At 41.3% G+C, this 18,092-nt stretch overlaps 1 protein-coding gene across 12 annotated transcripts in view; it reads right to left on the minus strand.

Moving 5' to 3' along the window:
• Nucleotides 1-18,092, minus strand: part of TNRC6C (trinucleotide repeat containing adaptor 6C) — a 104,455-nt gene that overhangs the window by 78,509 nt on the left and 7,854 nt on the right. For 11 of the 12 annotated variants that reach the window (XM_050981266.1, XM_050981270.1, XM_050981261.1 and 8 more), the window contains exons 2-3: nucleotides 4,821-4,920; nucleotides 3,979-4,000 (exon numbers count right to left, since the gene is read on the minus strand). In XM_050981266.1, coding sequence (XP_050837223.1) covers nucleotides 3,979-4,000; nucleotides 4,821-4,883 — 85 coding nt within the window. In that variant the 5' untranslated portion in view covers nucleotides 4,884-4,920. Of the gene's footprint in view, nucleotides 1-3,978; nucleotides 4,001-4,820; nucleotides 4,921-14,119; nucleotides 14,361-18,092 lie in introns of those variants that run through there. The other variant, XM_050981260.1, reaches the window with a different exon arrangement.

Consider the following 18,092-nt stretch of genomic DNA (forward strand, 5'->3'; position numbering starts at 1 on the left):
AAGGGATAAAAATATTTTCCACCTAACATTTCTAATCAAAATATTTATCAAAATACTTTCTATGTTATACTAACTGCAGTATATAGGCTAAACTGTTTTTATTTTTCTGTTTGCAGATTTAGCACTTACCTTTGTTGCATATAATGCTGGAGGGTTTGATGGATACTTTGCCTTTCAATTACCAGGGTGGATGTTTGAGTAACAGCCCACTTAAACTATTTCATATCAGCTTTAGACAAATGCATTCAGCTGAGGTGGAAGTGGAGCAGACAAGGAACTGATCACCTGTGCTGACTAAACCTGCAGGAGGATGGCTGGAAGAGAAGCAGGCAGCAAAACCCACCCTGATAGTATTTATGACAAGCACAGGTCCCTTAAAGCCCCTGTAGTTATTAAATAACAGCCATTCCCATACTAGTGACCCTTTACCAAACAGAACAGAGCTCACAATTACAGCGGAATGTTTTCATTAGAAAAGCCTTTATACACAAAGTTTCTTGATCAAGTGCACATAAACTGGCAAGAGTTTATACATTTAAAATAAACACTAATAGCCTGTGCTCAATAGTCCTGTTCTGAAAAAAATTACCATAAAAGAACAACAACTTGAATGTGCAATAAAAACCTGCTCATTTCCCACCTCATCTAATTCTGCAGTGCTTCTCTCCAGCTGAACAGGAAGACTACTTTCATTTGTTTTCAAGTAATTGAGAAACATTTCAGGTCTTTATCAGGTCTCCAATCTTTCTTCTTTTCACATTCCCTAGAATTGTTGCCAACTGGGTATTTATAAAAGATCCAGCCTCACAAAAATACTCAGGCAAACAATGTTGCAGGGAAAAAAAAAAGAAACTGAAGGAGCTGTTATGTAGAGAAGATTGAAAGGGTTGGATCATTGTTAAAAAAGAGAAAAGAATTTGTTTCAGTGGATGCAAGAGCTGTGTGAGGGAGCACTCCTAGCCCTGGGCTCCAGCAGCAGGCACATACCTTTCCCCTAAGGGTGGAAATGTGTGTTTATTTTGGAAGGGTTTGTGCTCCACATCACAAATGGAAACATTCAGCTGGGGCTGAGGCCTCAGAGCAAGACTGAACTGACAACACACCACAAACACACCCCCACAGGAAACCTCCTTCCTCTTTCTTCCCTTCTCTTTCCTGAGGCCTCACAGAGACTGAACCTGCAGCAGCCCAGATCGGCTCGGAGCTACATGAACAAACCACACGAGTTCATTACTGGCCAGCACAGCAACTCCACACCTCTGTGACAGAAAAATCCATGAAAAACTAACTACTAATTACAAAGAATTAGATCTTGGTTACAGGTTTCTAGCACAGAAGAAGCCAACCCAAAAGGCAACCCCTCCCTCTCAACCTCACCACCTGGCCCTTCCTACCCACTTCAGCCAAGTGCCTTCTCCTCCACAAACACTGCTGAGAGCAAACGAGGGACTGCACAAACACCCTGCCCCAGCCAGCTGAAAAACAAACTGAAAAACCCTTCCAGATCCCACCTGCACGAGCATTTCTTTTTCTCACTAGGACCCAACTAGTGCAAGCACCTCTCACTGCCATGGCAACCCACTTGCAGAATCCAGTGACACACACATAAAATTAAGCAATTTTTTTTAAGTTACCACAAAGAGCTCAATTAAGTCACATTTATGAAGATCTCACTTACCAAAATCTACATTTTGCAAAATGTCCAGCTCCAGTCCAGCTTTAATCTCTGGTTTAATACATCCTGCCCACTGGCATGCATTACCTGCTGCAGTCCACTCACTCAGTTTTACTTTGCCATGCTGTCATCACAACTAATTTAATTGCTGTGTCCCAGATAGGAAATAAATTAACTAAATTCAATGATAATCCCTGTGCTGCCTTTTAGTTTTAGTAGCATGTGTCACTTATCCTTGAAAATGTATCCAAATAAAGCACTTGGTGCAGCACAGCAATAAAGTTTACAATCAACTCTGAGTATTGTAGGAAAAAAATTCAGTCAGATTTTTCCTCTCATTAATTTTGTATTAATATTTTATTTATTTTAGCAAATTCCTGCTACCTCTCATAAGCTCATGCACATCCCTCCTAAATAAAAATGCAAGGAACTGCATGATAAAGTGGAAATAAAACATTTCCATAGAGCAACCTGAAAAGCAAGGAGTATTTGCCAGACAAAGGAAATTCAAAGAAGGGTCACTTCTGGACTGTAAACAATCCCAGGTCCTTGCCATCTGCATGAGCAGGAGGTCTGGGTTCTCTGTAGGACAGGTCCCCCCTTCCAGTGATGCTGAACCACAAAAAGCTGCATCACTGCTCTGACAGATCAAATAATAAATGCCAAAGCTGCTTAATCTCTAACATAACTATCCTTATCCACTGCTGTCTTCTTCCTAATCCATAGTTTATAGCAATAGAAGATGCTTAAATACATGGATAATGAACAAAAAAAAAAAAAAAAATCCAACAGATGGAGAAATGCAGTCCCTAAATTTGAAAGAAACAAACTCACAAGCATACCTGAAAAACTGAAATTATTAACTAGAAACTTAAACGTGGCAGTTCCAAGCAATTAAAAGCAAAGCTGTCACAACACAGACAGAAATAGTAACAGCCCACAGAAGGAAAGCAGAAGGCTCTGTGTCTCACTCGTAACAGAAATGAAGAGCCACTGCATTACCACGTGAAAACGAATTTAGTTACCCTGACAGCAAAAACATCTGCTGCTGAATTGTGATATTAAAAAGTCATTATAATCCATTATAGAACACTGAAACCTTTTCACACAGAAATGAGCTGATACAGAGAACAAAACACGCAATACTGTGAAAACAGAAATACTCCATTTAGACAGAAATTGCTCTTATGTATCTTAATTCCAAGGTTTTCATGTATTTAAGTTTTAGTGAGACTCACATACCTCTGCTCCCTTCTCCTGAAAGTAAAATCCAGTGTTATAAATGACATGAGATCTCACAGTGCAGATGCTACAGAAGTCAAACTAAAACTTTCTGACCTCTCCCTTTCTACATAGGAAAAACTACATAGGGCAGAGTTTCAATAAATTGTTGTCACAGTATCTTCATCATGCAGTTATTACTTTATTTTTCTGAGTTCATACAACTAAAGTAATATTTAATTTCTGCTGTATAAATCATAAGTGTTTGAAACATAGATAAATCAAGAGGGTTTGAAACATAAGTTGTTTAGTCCAGCCCTTACGTTAAGCTTGGCTCCTCTTTAATTCTCATTCTTTGGGACTCTGGGAAGCTCCACTTGCCTGTCTGTCACCCAATTACCCACCAAGAAATGACAATACATCTGGGCTGGCTCAGAACTGAGACACAAAAGATCTGTAAGCCATCAGATGCAGAAGAAAGACATTACCTTGCCTCTCTTCCTCACCTTTCCAAAAGCCACAGCTTCATTAACTTTTCTCCCAGGGAACCTGGCAGCCCAGTGCCCCCAAAGGGGAAGGCATTCCTTCCCTCTGCTGCTTCCTGAACCTGCTGCAAAGCAGCTCCACTCACTTCCCAGGCAGAAAACCCACACAGAAAGAAAAACAGGCAGTGGTGGCAGCAGGGGAAATAGTTTCTTCTAAGCTCCATGAATTGAGTTTACACATTAAATTGAGTTGAATTGTGCAAGGGGAAAGGGGCAATTACTTGTCTTTGAAACAGATAAATAACTACTAACAACTAAATGGAAAACTGCATCTGTCTTGACAAAAGAGATGACACATGCTGTGTTATGGTTCACAGAAAATTAATCCATATATTCTTGTCAAAAGGCTGCCACAGAATACCCAGCAAGATAAGCCAAAGCTTATGCTGAGAATCCCAACAAAACTTTAGGAACATAACAATCCCAGTAAGATATACTCCCCTCATTAAACAGACACAATGAATAAAAGTACAAGCACATTTTTAAACAAGCTTATAAAAATATCAAACATTTCACAGAGAATAAACATGAATTTACCTTTGGTTTTTTGTTCAGCAGCCTGAAAGAAGAGAAGAACAAAACAAATCAACTACTTATCTATACTGCAAATGATACCTAATAATTAGAGGGCTGCAGGCCTAACTTTCTACAGAAACTGCTTACATAAATCAGGCATTTGTTTCATTTAAGAATTTTAGTTTAACTCCATGTGATAGAAATGTCTGCCTGAAGCCAGAAGCAGAGGCCAAAGAGGAAGTGTAAAGAATGACAAGAGAGGGCAGCAGCCCCCTCCACCCACCCAGCCTTCCCTCTCCTGAGGGGCAGAGGTTTTCTGGACCCCCACTCTGGGTGTGAACCCTTGAGCACCCAGCAGAATTAACTTCTGTGGCTTTGTCCAGCATCCCTTTGAACCCACCCACTCTACCAGCTTTCACAGAAGACCTGTTTATGTTTTAATCTATCAGGAAATTTTTAGGATGCCTGATTTTTATACCTGAAAAGACAGCATTCAATTTTTATTTCAAATTAAAACTGTGCAATGCAGAAAATGAGGGAGGAGAATGGCCAGCAGTGAAAATGAGCCTGGGATGCCAGAGTGCCTCCAGCACCTGCTGGGGCTGATCCAGGCACTTGAGGCTGAGGAGTGGCCAGGGGAGCCAGGTGTGGGAGCAGCCCCTTGCCAGCAGGGCGTGGTGAGCATGGGCAGTGCCACAGCCCTGGCACAGCTGCTTGGGCAGGATTCTGTGCCCACAGCCTGTCCCCAGGCCAGTGGCAATGGTCCAGTGCCAGGCTCACTCCCAGAAACGAAGCTACAGCACCAGGAGCCACAGTCACATTTAAAAGTGAAGGGATCAATTACAACAGGAACATGAACAAACCTTTTTCTGAGCACCTTCCTTCTTTTTCTTTTCTTCCTGCTTTTTCTTTTTCTTTTCTTCCATCAAATGTTCCTCTTCTTGTGTTTCTTGTTCTTTCTCCCTGATAAAAACAAAGGTTAGGAAGAGCTTTTCAGTAAGATGAAATTTCTCTAGGAAGGTGAATAATCCATATTTGCATTGCTAACTTTCTACATCTCATGTCTAAAAAAGGCTGCATCTAATGCTACAATAAAAGCACTAAAAAAAAGCTGTTCCAAAATTGAAACTCACAACAAATAAAATAGCAGGCAGTGAGAATTCAGAAAGAACAGATTTTATTTGGAACCTCTTTCCACAATCACTCATAAGCACTGTTTAATATTAGCATATTCTAGGGAAAGAAAGTTTGAAACTGGGAAAAAAAAGGAACAAACCCAAGTAATTAATGCAAGTTCTGCTGGCTTTCAGCAGCTGTGATTCACAATATACCTTGAAGATCATGAGCAAGTACATTACTTTGCAACTATTTTTCTCTTTTTGATCAAACACATGCTGCATTAATTTTCCATACGCATCAATTTTGTTCTCAAGAATTGTAAACTAAGGCCCAGATGAATTCCAATAATCATATTTTGTGCTCATCCTATAAACTCTAGCTGAAGAATTTGCACTAATGCAAAACAAGACTGTTCTAGTATCATCTTGATTAAAAATTAACCTGAATCCTTCCAAAGCAAGAAGAAAACCTATCTGAAACCTTCTTTTCTCTGCTTCCTGTGTCCATCACTGAAATAAATGGTTATAGCAATGACCCTCCCAACATCCTTTTCAATAAATACCAATGCAAATAATTCATTTACTTCTCTATAACTGCTTTATCTTCCTTGACAGCTCTTCAGGTCCTGATCATTTATCAGCCTTACAGATCTTCTGAGAAGGCTGTTTCTGATGGGCTGAAGCCATTACCATCACTATTATTAGATTCAAAGCCTTCCAATTACTCCTCAAGACCACTTTTAGCCTAATTTACTATTGCTTTACATTTAACTTGCCAAAGCCTGCAGCCCCCCTCCCTTTTGTCTGGATCTTTATTGCTGTTTAAAAAAAGAGGGTTTAGTTACAAAACTCTTTATTTTTGGTCCCAATCTGTCTGCTCTTTACCTAAAGGAGAAAACAACCACTCTTCAGATTTTGCACATAGTGTCTTTAAACATTCCCTATGAAACAGTTTGCCTCTTAAGAAGTTTGCATTTTCCTACATAGTTTCCCTCTCTTATAAAAAAAGGAACATTGTAGCTTCTGATCTTTTGGTGCTGAAGGGCATTCTGGGATTTGGCTTTTTCCCTTGCCTGAAAATACTGATCCTGGCTACTGCAGATGCTTTAATGCTTACACAGATCCTGTATGGAGCTCCAGACTAAATTAAAAGCAGATTCCCTTTCCTTGTGTCACCCCGAACTATAAACACTACAGAAAGCAATTCACAGCTCTAAACTTAGGTGTTAGTGCCTTTTTAAGGCACTTTACAGCACTCAGGCTATTTACAGAAGTGAGAGATATGGCAAGACCCAGGGTCTGGAATAGCAGCCAGAGGTTGGGCACATCTGGGAGCTCTTGGTGCACCACTGGAGGTCCAGGCAGCTGAAATGGCATTAAGTATCTGTTTTTTATTTACTGATTCACCTTCTGTCATGGCCAAAAATTCACCACCTGCTCAGCTTATGCCAGTTCCAAGGAGCCACCTTTTAAACCCTGTACTGTAAACTGAGGTTTGGGAAACATCTGCCCTTGGGAACTGCAGGTGGGGATTTGCATTACACTAAGAAAATGGTCAATCACATTTAAGACAAAGGTGCTTGAAACTGTACTTTTAAATGGCTTCTTCTAGGACTTTGCAAAAAGTGATGACTTGGGTTGCCTAAAGAAACTGAGTTGAAACTGTGACAGATTTGCCTTTATCCCTGTTAGCTCAGTGGAGAACAGAAGTCCCCAGGACCTCAGAAACTACAAAGAAACAACATCCAGTCCCTTCATTTGCAGTGCTCCCTATCCAAGTCACAGCAGACTCTACAAAGGCCCTGTTCCAGTGAACTCCCCCAAGCTCTCAGACTATTGCCAGAGGAAGTTCAGCTTTTTCTGGTTTTTGAAAGCAGGTGAATGAAACAAGCCTATGTAAAATGAGAAACTTTTTGGTTTCCTCTTGCTGGTATTTAAGAAACCCCACGCCATTACAGCCATTCCAGAACACCACAGTTACATTTAAATCCCCTTCAATACTCAGGGCAGTATTTAAAAACAAAAACAAAAAACCACACACAAAAACAAACCACCACCACCACCACTTTGCCTAACATGCAGAGTTTTCTTTAAGCTATAAAAGTACATATTACCCAGCTTCCTTGTTAGGCCTCTTTTTTAATATCAAGTTCTTTTCCTAAATAACAAGGCTGAAAAGGATCTTAAAGATCATCTGGTCCAACCATTCTTGGTCCAGCCAAACCTTTGAAGTGTCCAACCCTGGGGATCAACTTTCACCACTGCCAAAATCATTCCTTACACTGGACTCCACTATCAATTTTTATTTCCAGGCAATGCAGTGGAATTTCCAAACAGTCCAAATTTCAGGCCAGTGAATTTTCCAAATCCAAGAAGAGCAAACATTTTGCCCCACTAAGAATACAAAGTATTTTATTACCATATTAGCACAGCAATTACAACATCAGAGGAAGAAGTGCCACTCCTCACAAAAACCTGAGGTTTGGTTGTGGGGTTATTTTTTCATTTCTGAGATTAAAATAGCCTCGGATTAGCTCAGAAAATGATACTGCAATTTTTAATGGAGCTCAATTTTCAAAACTGATTTACATAATGACACTTCTGAATACATGTGCTTTAAATATGCTTAAAATAGAAATAAAGCTCCAAGCGGCCTCTCAGATGGCAACTCTTGCTGTCAGTTTTAGGCAGAAATTAGTCATCTAAGAGCAAAACAAAAGGAAAACAATAAAAACATGGCTATATAGAGTTTGATTACGTTGTCAGAGGCACATGTTGCAGCTTTACTTCCTGAGCGACAATTTAATCTTTATTGCAGGAAATAGGCTAAAACATTTACGAACACAAAGCTCATGTTCTAAAGCAGGAGTGTCTCAGAATATCCCTGTAGGAGTTTGCCTTGTTCTTACATATGGATCTGAATGGGGAGGGATTTTTATGAGCAAGGAGTTTTACTACAGAATGAAGTGGTGTTTTCACAGATTGCAAATTGCTTATGAAATCCAAGCCTAAGCCAAGGTTATCTTTAAAGTGCATGTGCTTGAGAGCTCTCTCAGAACAGGAAAGCAAGAGGAGCTGCAGGTCATGGCCACAACTCCAGCACTGTGGCTCTGGCCCGGCAGTGCCTGCTGCTGAAAGGTTTATTAATCCCTTTAAAAAAATTAACAAATTTAGGCTGATTTTTTTTCAAGCTAAGTAAGAACTTGAGTTTTCTAGCTGGATTGCTTCCACAGCTTAAGGCACAGCTGGTATTGTGGATCAGCACTGAGGGGACATTCTGGATGCATCCTGCAATATTCCTTTTGGGAACAGTGTTCTTCAACAACCTTCAGGTAGAGTCCATGTGTATTATTGCCCACACAGGGTTTTAGAGTTCAGAAGTTCCTGCAGTAATTGAGGGCTAAACACAGACCTGTCTCTCTTGTCATTCTGTGTCACACTGCTCCTAATCTCAACAACCTCATTAATTTTGTTGTATAAGCAAGATGCTAAAGGTTTATTTAATAACATAGGAAAACTCCTTTTCAGCACAGCATTCCTAATCCTTGTCTACAGATGCCTTTGTCTGGTTTAGCTACCTTACTTTAATTCCAAGATACCTCTTGCACTTTAAATCCTACTTTATGCTGGAATAAACTCCCCTGCCAGCTGTGGAAGTTACTCTTACTGACAGAAATCCTACAACTTGCACACAGCTGCTCAAGCACTGCTCTGGTTTTGGCTTTCCCCATCATACAAGAGGCCATCGTGCATTCCTGCATAGGCATTTGTCCTAACAGTGATGATGGGACGGAAAAACTGGAAAAAAAGAAAATCTTATAACTAGAATTGTAAGGAACTGGCAAATATTCATCCAAATGCAGGCTGTGGAGGTTTTATGGAGGGAATTAATAGATCCATGCATTGTTACAGGTGATAACAGATAACAGAGGGTTTGGACAGCACAGACATGAGCTCTTAAAGACAAGCTCTCCAAATCTGGTATCACACAGTTTCAAACAGAAAGGAAGAAAATTACTACTTAGGAGATTCTTCAAGATCTCATTGTAAGAAAGAAGTGGCTGAAATTTTGAAGGTGGAAAAGAGCTTGAAGAGTGGTGATGAAATGGGATCAAAAATTAACACCAAAATAAGAGCATCAAACTCTGGAAAGGCAGGCTTTAATTCCTTCAGGACACCTGAAATACTATCCCATATGAAGAGGCAGGTTCTGTTTTTTGGAAGCCACCAGGAATCTAAACAACAATGCAGATACCCACATGTACAGCAGGAATCCTACACAAAGCAGGAGGTCACCAGAGCATCTGCAATCTTTGTTTTCACAAGTGCTGTAACAGATAAACTGAAACTCTGTATTTGCTAATTGCTAATTTTGTTTCCTGCTTCATCTTTACATGGTCCAGCTCTGTGACCTTTGCACAGTAAATATGGGTGAAGGGAAGGAGCTGGTGTGACTGGTAAAGTGCCAGCTTTGTTCCCTTGATATCCAGGCTCAGTCATTAATCAAAAAGAGTCAAGCTGGTCCCTAATTACAAGCTCTCCAATCACCTCAAAAAAGAAAGCAGCATGCAAAACTAGGTCAAATAAGTAAGAAGGAAATATGAAAAAAACCAGCACAAACACAGGGGGACAAACTGAGAAAAGCCAGAAAAACACGAGCACCGTGCCTGTAAAAAGCAACAACAACCCAACCTTTAAGTGCTTCATTAACATGCAAGAGGAAATATTAGTTTTGATTCTTGGTGGGGAAGGGGGAGCAGTGACAGATGACCCTGTGGGGGCTGAAGTGACAGTAGTTTTCTTTCAGTTCCAGCCCTCCCTAAAGAGGTCAGCGGGGAACAGATGGCCAACAACGGCTGCGCTGGTGAGGAGCCGCATGACGACACCGATTTCTCCCAGGGATTTCTCCCAGGGATTTCTCCCAGGGATTTCATGGGCTCTGGCCAAGCTGGTGCCAGGGGCAGCAAAGCACCCACAGCCAGGCTGCTCCTGCCCTACCTCCATCCCTGCACAGGTCCCTTCTGGCTTCCTTCCCAAAGCTCTGATGGATATAGCTCCAGCATGTGGGATCTTAGGGGACAGGGAATATTTTGAAGTACTGGTTTTAACTTTTGTTTACAGAGAGGGCTAATAAGACTTTGAGATAGACTGGACTTCACTAGAGAGTAAAACAGAAATAGAGAATACTGTACTTTGTATTAAGTTTTAGGATTTTTAGTATAGACGTAAATAGGAAATAAGATGGAAGCTTTGGAGAGTTGTCTCTTCTTCTTACAGTGCTTCTTACAGTCCTGTGCACTAAATCTAGTACAGATGATCTACCAAAACTTTTAATAACGTAACAATAAACAAACTGAAGACCAAAAAAGTCCCATACGTCTCTCTTTCCTAACACAAAATTGTTACAAAAAAGTTTCCCCCATCAAGAGAACACCCCGTGGGGCCCAATAAGAGGAGCAAACACCAATACAGACAAAACACTCAAGATGTGTTTAAAAGTCCCTTTTCTCAAAATTTTAGATGATCTGGCTTCTCAGAGAAACTCACAGGAAATGGCAGGGAAGAAAAGGAGATGGAGCTAAACATTTTGCTACCACTCCAAAGAGGAAATCAGGCCAGCAAAGACAAGAACAGCTTAAAAATTCTTGAGAGAAATGGGATGTTCCCCCCCCTGGCTGGGCCTGCTGTCATTTTACCATGTCTAAGTCACTGCAGGTTACCTTAAAGCACGAGCAGGTGGATGGATGGCACTCTGGAAGAGCAGCAGATGGCAAAGACTGTACACATAACTTACAAGGGAAAAGAAAAAAAATATCTGCAAGAGCTAACAAGGATTTGTGGAGGGAAAAAAAAGCTTGATTTTTTTTTTTTCTTACAGCATAGTCCCAGGTATTTTTGGAAAAGATGAAAGAGAAGCAACTAAACTACATAACTGACTTTTCAATCCACAGGGATATTTTTGTTAGTAAGGATATGATTGCTTTATTATTTAATAGTTTTAACAACTATTATTTAGTAATTTTAAGGTACATAACAAAATTACAATAAAAACCCACAAAACCCCTCCCACAAGGCAGAGACCTGATGAATTTCTGTTGCAGTGTGCCACACGTCTAGCAGTGGCACAATAAATTAAAATTTTAATTAACCACTTTGCTGCAGGAAAAATGTGTCCACTTACTTCGTTTCCAGAATATACCAAGTCATGGGGCTGGAAAACAATTAAGGAGGGACAATATTGAGAACTGTGATGAACTCATAATGCAGAAAAAAGGCAGAGAATCAGTGAGAAAAAGCACAGGGTACCACGTTTGGCAGAAAAAATCCTATATAAATACAGCATAGGGAACAAGTGGCAGAACACCAGTTTTGGGGAGACAAAAAAGCAGGTGCTACAGTGGATTTCACTCCAAAGGCAAAGCAACAACATCACAGATGGTCAGAAATTCTTTATCTGATGTGCTGTGTCCAGCTTGGGACTTCTACAGCAAGAGAGACACAGGTCAGCTGGAGAGAGCCCAGAAAACAGCACCCAGGAAATGAAGAAAGCACAGGCCTTTGGAAAAAACTTCACTAAATCTAAAGAGATGGGAACCCTGTTATTCAAAAAGGTGCTAAAGACAGAGGCAGAGAAGCAAGGAGTAAAGTCTTTCTCCTTTAGCTGTGGTAAGCAGCACTGAATTTAAATTGCAACAAAGAAGATTTGGATTAGGTAAAGAAAAATCCTCCACACTGAAGCATTTAAAAAAAACCCAACATTAAAATGTATACCAAATCTTTATAAATATACATTTGGAGAAGAAAAGAGGAAAAACATAAAAAGAAAAGAAGATTTATTTTTTTATGAAGCAACGTTGATATAAGGCCACACCAACTCCTAGACACAAAAACAATTAGAGAACTGGAGGCCTCTACCCATTTACAATCCTACAATTTGAAATCCTACAATCTTCTTTCCAGGGAATTAGTGGGGGAGAAGCCCCCAGTCACACCCTGTGCACAAGATAAATCTATGGAGGAGTTACATGTTCAGTTGTGAGCACACAGCTTGAAACTACAATTGTATTTTAAAAGTCTGGGTGCAAAATTTTTTCCTGTGGGGAGTCATTTTTGTTTGACTTCAATTTATGATTTCTTGATCCCATATTTTGGGGTTTCTCACTGTTCAATTATGTCCCTGTCCTGCAATTGGGCCTCATTAATAGATTATTTGCCTTGACAGGAGATTCCTTCCTCTGAAACATCAAGATACCATCCATTGCTAACAGATGTGGGCTGGGACTCTGAAAGCTCCAGCTTCTGGTGAACTTATCTTGAAGTGTGTAACAGAAAACTGATCTGAACAGGGGCAGCAGGCAGATTCTTGCAGCCACTCAGAAATTCCACCAAATCTGGAGTCTCTGCAGGAGCAGAATTCAGCTGCCATTCAAAACCAACCAAGAACATCACAGCATTAGCTGAGAACACGGTGTGAAAAGCAACACACTCAATTAAAATTGGTGAAACTAGAGGCACATTTTAGATTGTCCATGAGATTAAATTAATAATCCTGCTCCTACAAAGTGTAAAATAGAAATTCCAGGATCAGAAAGAATTTCTGTGTTCCATGCTCTGTCTCAAGGCTGTGTTTCCAGCAGTAGCACATGGTGTTTCTAAGATGTCACTTTGGAATATTGGTTGAAGAGCAATAAAATCCTGGCAGGACCCCAAGGAGAGAAAAGGAGAATTCCAGCTGGTGTGTGCTGCAGGACCTGGGCTCCCACTGAAGTTTCCAGCTCACCCAGTGTTAACTTACTGTGACCCTCCTTTGTGTACACATAAGGTAAATAACCACTCAAGCAGATTAGATTAGAACAAAAATAAAGCAGAACAGGTAGTTACTATCATTCAATTCAAGATATTTTTCAAAAGCACACCGACCTGGCCTTGTTTTAGCTTCTCCTGGTTATTATCAAGGACTGGAAGAGGGGGGAAATTCCAGAGAAGAAAAAGTTTTACAAACTAAAGATGCAGATGAGGTATGACTGGTAAACCAGAAGTTTGAAGAGCCCATATCTAAGCACTGCCAAGTCCCAGTAAAAGTTTGCAGGGCTTGGAGTTGGGGTTTTTTTTGTTCATCTAGAGACTTCCTTTTGGTTTTGTTAAACACTCCAGTTTCACCTGGTGTGTTAGCTGGGAGGTGCTGATGAGAGCACTGGAGTAAAACCAGGAATATTGCAGGTGTGGGTTACCCCTTTATTACTGAGCAGGGCACACCAGAGTGGATCTGCAGAGCAAAACTGTCACTGCAGAGAATTTCCTACTCACACCATCCCTGTTCCAGGTGGAGCCAGTTCCAGCCTGCTCCCATGCAGCAGGAAAGCATTAACTGCACCCTTGGAACTCATCATCCCATGACATTTTATTTAAAAGGCATCTGATAACTGCACTCGGAGACACATGACGCCAATCAAAGCACAGCAAGTGGGGACAATCACCTGATCAATCATGGAAGCTCCAATCCAAATGAAGAGATTCATGTAGATAATCCCACAGGGATGCCACCACACAGGTTCACCCCCTCTCTTGTGGAGGTGCTACTCTCCACAGTGCAGGGATATTAGTGTAAATAATATCCCTGCGCTGTGGAGAGGGGATATACAAGCTCTAACAAGGGGCAGCTCAAGGAGTTAGTAGGTAAATGTGGCCACGGGCTAGAACTGTACACCAAACCTCAGCCATTATGCATTTCAGGCATGAACCATAACAGAATTTGCTCCCTCAATCTGCTGACAACACCCCAAAGACTTTAAGTACCCCACCATGGGCACCACTCAGGCTATGCAAGGACCAAAAGTAAAAAAGCCCCACAGCCAAAAAAAAAAGCTTGCCTTGACTTCATCACTCAAAGCAGGCTACAAACAGCAAGAAACATGCTATGAAAAACAACTCTCCTCCCCGGGCAAACACAGAGTGATGGAAAAATTAAGCTACACACTGTGAAGGGTGCAGATAACCAGATTCACATTCCCAGCACCCTCCCTCCCAGGCCTGATGATAGTTACCAGCAGTTGATCTGGCATCTGCTCCACAGCTCGTCCCCAATCTTCCTGGGACATAATGCACAAAGGAAAACAGCTTTGGAATCCAGCAGCTCAGCAAGAGCACGGCATGTTTGTCTCTCCAGATACGGCTGGCTATTTTGGTTTCTGGAAATACTTCAGAAGATGAGAGCCCTGTGCCAGTCCCTCTCAGTGACCAAGTGTCACCCTTTAGCTGACCCAGGAGCAGAAGCAACCCACAGACAAGCTTGCAGGCTCCATTTAGCTGAACTCCAAGAACACTTTAGAGGAGCACTGCTTCCTGGGGCAGCTGCACAGGGATACTGCAACGTCGGAGGCCAGGAAATTGGAACAGGAGCAGCAGCTCCACAGGATGTTTTGCACGCAGACTCAGAGCTGACCGCTCCCAGGGACAGAGGCTGGTGGAGCCAGTCAGTCACCTGTCATGCTGAAGGGACAATGGGGTCAGGAGGGACAGGCCACAGCTGGGAGCACTGTGCAGCAAACCCTCAGAGCCCTCCAGCAAGCAAAGCTAAGCCTTTATGCTCCTCTGTTAAAAAAAAAAACTGAAAATCAAGTTTGTTTTACAACAATGATGCACCATTTTGCCTGTAAGGATTTCCAACACACCTAATCCTCCTTTCCCCCTTCCATCACAGTTAGGTGCCAGTGTTTAATTATTTCTGAGCCAAATCACTTTGTCAGCAGCAGGTGAAAATACAGTAAACTTATTTATTGCCAGAGCTGAAGACCAGGTTGGTGCTCTCACACAGGTGGGGCTGGACAACACAACCTACAGCATCAAAAAAAGGAAACAGAATTTACCCTGAAGACAGGCTTTATGGTGCTGTCCTTATGTTTATTCTGAGAATAAGGTGGTGCTAATACCTTCAGCAAAAGACTCCCAGCTCACAGCAGCACAGGCACACAGGTCCATTGGGTGTCCATGTTCATGAGCGGTTCCAGTGATTACTCAGGCCCAGGAAGGTGAGCAACACCTCCCCTTAGGCAGAGTGGAAAAATGCACACCCACTGCCCTCATTCCTAGCCACAGGCAGGGAGACTGTACCAGACATGTCCAAGAATAACACCAGCACAGCAGGACAGTGAGAGCAGCAGTGACCTGACACACACGCGTCACCCGACCCCAACACTCATCTGCCCATCTGAGATGACCTAAGGTCCCCTCCAGCCTGGGCTGTCCTGTGACATTAAAATCATTTCCTAGATGTGTGGCAGAAGCTGAAGAAGCCAATCTCTAGTGGGTCTCAGCTACCCCAACACTAAGATCTCCAGGTGTCACCTTGGAGGCATGGGTGGGTGAGATGCAGGACCCTGCTGCAGCCCCCACTCCAGGAAGCTGACAGAGAGACCTGGGTGGGGGAATCACAGCACAGCAGTCTCACAGGGAAGGGCTGTCCCCACATCTAAAATCAGAAAAAATAAGGACACTGCTCCTCATGCTGTAGAGCCCAGGGTGGGAAGGATGAGGTGCTCTCTCTCCACACTGCCTTGGGAAGCTGAATTCCCTCTGTCACTCTGTGCAGTGACACCTCATCATACCTGCTCCCACACGCACAGGTAAGCTGAACGCACAGCTACTGACATAACAAGGCAAAACAAGATGAAAAGGGGAAAAGAGATGTCAAAAGAACTCCTTGTCTTAGAAACCAAATGGGAAATACACTTAAAGCAAATATGATGATAGAGATCTAAGTTTTTTTGCGATGTTTATTCTTTAAGAAGATTTCAGAATACACAAACCCATGATTTCCTTCTTCTGCATTTTTAAATTTGCTGAGTGAGCTCATTGAACATTCAAGCTGTTGTCTTCAAGTTTTCCAAATACCATTCTATTTAAAGGCACTGTGAATAGGGAATTCAATTTATCAAATGAATGAAAGAAGAATTCTTAGCAGGAACCCTGGTGAGCTAATCAAGAGTCACAATAAAATGTCAGGGGTCCTGGAATTCTCGGCAGGAGGTTAACGCCAAATTTGATCTGAGTCAAGGAAGACAAAACACACTGTAGACTAATAAACTGTACTAAAAGTTGTGCACTGCAAATTTCTGAAAGTTTAAACACAAATGAAGAAAATCTACTTCATCTGTGCACTTTATACACTCCTAGCATTTCACTACAAAAATCAAAACACACTGTTCACCATAATCAAGTCATTTAACTTAAAGAAAATACTTTTGAAGCTTTTAAGTTTTTGTTCCATTGCATCTTCAGCTGCCAGGCTGCTTTGAAAATTAAGATGGCAGCATAATTTGAATAAGATAAGAAACAATTACTCTGTACCTGTATTTAGGCTGGAAACTGGATTCAGTTCAAGATTTATCCTGCCATCCAAAATTAAGGAACAGCATAATCCATCCACCTTTCCTTCCACAAACCTACCAGAGTTTAAAAGATTAGCTCTGCAGTGCTGAAAGGGTAATCCTTAAAACTTGAGCTTAATGGAAATAAACTTCTCTGCTCCTCTCTTCACTTTCCATAGTAAAAGCATAAATTAGAATATCAGACCCAGCATCAGAATGGGCCATCATCCATTTTTCAACTTAGCAAATGAATAGCAGCTCCATTGGGGAGGAGAGACAGGGTGGGAGAGAGATGGGGAAAGGAAATAGCCATAAATGATCTTCCAGGACAGGAAAACTAGTTGCAGTAAATACCACTTTGGAAATCAATTTATGGTCAATTATGATCTTAGTAATAACTATTTTATGCCTTCATTTAGTGCATGAAATGCCCAGGGGAGCAAATATTCTCAGAAATATATCCAGTGTCTCCAAGTATGTTATCTGATCAGTAGATGCAGCCAGAATTCCAGAAAGCTGAGCATCTCTTGCTTGTCTGGATGCTGACTGAGGGATTGGGGATTGGCAGGATGGAAGCACAATTTCAGTGCAATGGTGGTGGTGGACTATCAGCTGCAATATCACCCAGATAAAAAAGATTATATCTATCAGTTTGGGTTGCTGGCTTCAAAAGCAATGAGTTTTGCCATCACTGCAGTATTTCACCCAGAGAATGGTGAAGTACATTTCATTCTCACAAATGTAAGAAAAAAATTCAAGTTAAGGGTCTTCTTTTAGGCAAATCATTACATAAACATCCATCCACTAAGCCAACCATTGCTTTATTCAATTATTACATGTAAATGTGGTAGCAGAGTATAAAGACTGACATCTCTAATGCACTGTTGGTGTAATGAGACTTACTCGGACCATTCTTTTCTCAAGTGAAGGAGTTGAGTTCTAGAAGACTGATTAGAAGAACAGAAATAGTAAAAATTCACCACATTCACCAAGCTCCATCAAGTCCCAGATAACAAATCTTTCAACTGAAACAGTGCTATTTATACAGAGACTCTGCTCCTCAACAGCAGCAATTCTATTACTGTGAGACGCCAAATGTAGCTCCACACCTGGATCAGACATATATTTTATTATAATCATAATAGAAAAAAATTAAATAGCATTTACTTTGCTACCTCTAGGCTCTCCTCCTTCCTTATTAGAAGATGTTGCATCCCACATATTAATTCATTTTTGAAAGATTCAGGATAAACATATACTTCATTATAGTTTACATCAGCAAAGAGAAACCAAATAATTTCATAGGCAGGAAGATGTGAACAGCACCGGAATGCCAACAGGTTATTTTTAACTAAGAGCAATTTCTTCTGCATCACAAAACAGGAATGAGTACCGGGCACTTACAGCACTCCACCATAAGGAGATAAGGATGATTAGATTTGCAAAGATGGAGCATCTTTTGTAAGAGAAAGAATGTCAAGGCAGCACCCATTTCAAAGCTGATGATGTGGTAAAAACTCGGACAATACTAACACTGGAAGCAATTCTCCTCTGTTAAGTTTGTGCACTTGGTAAGTGAATTTAAAAATACTGAGGGAAGAGGGAAGTTGAGACCTGCAGATGGACAGAATGATGTTAGCAGAGAGACAAT

The sequence above is a fragment of the Serinus canaria genome, chromosome 18, assembly GCF_022539315.1.
Source record: "Serinus canaria isolate serCan28SL12 chromosome 18, serCan2020, whole genome shotgun sequence".
NCBI lineage: Eukaryota > Metazoa > Chordata > Aves > Passeriformes > Fringillidae > Serinus > Serinus canaria.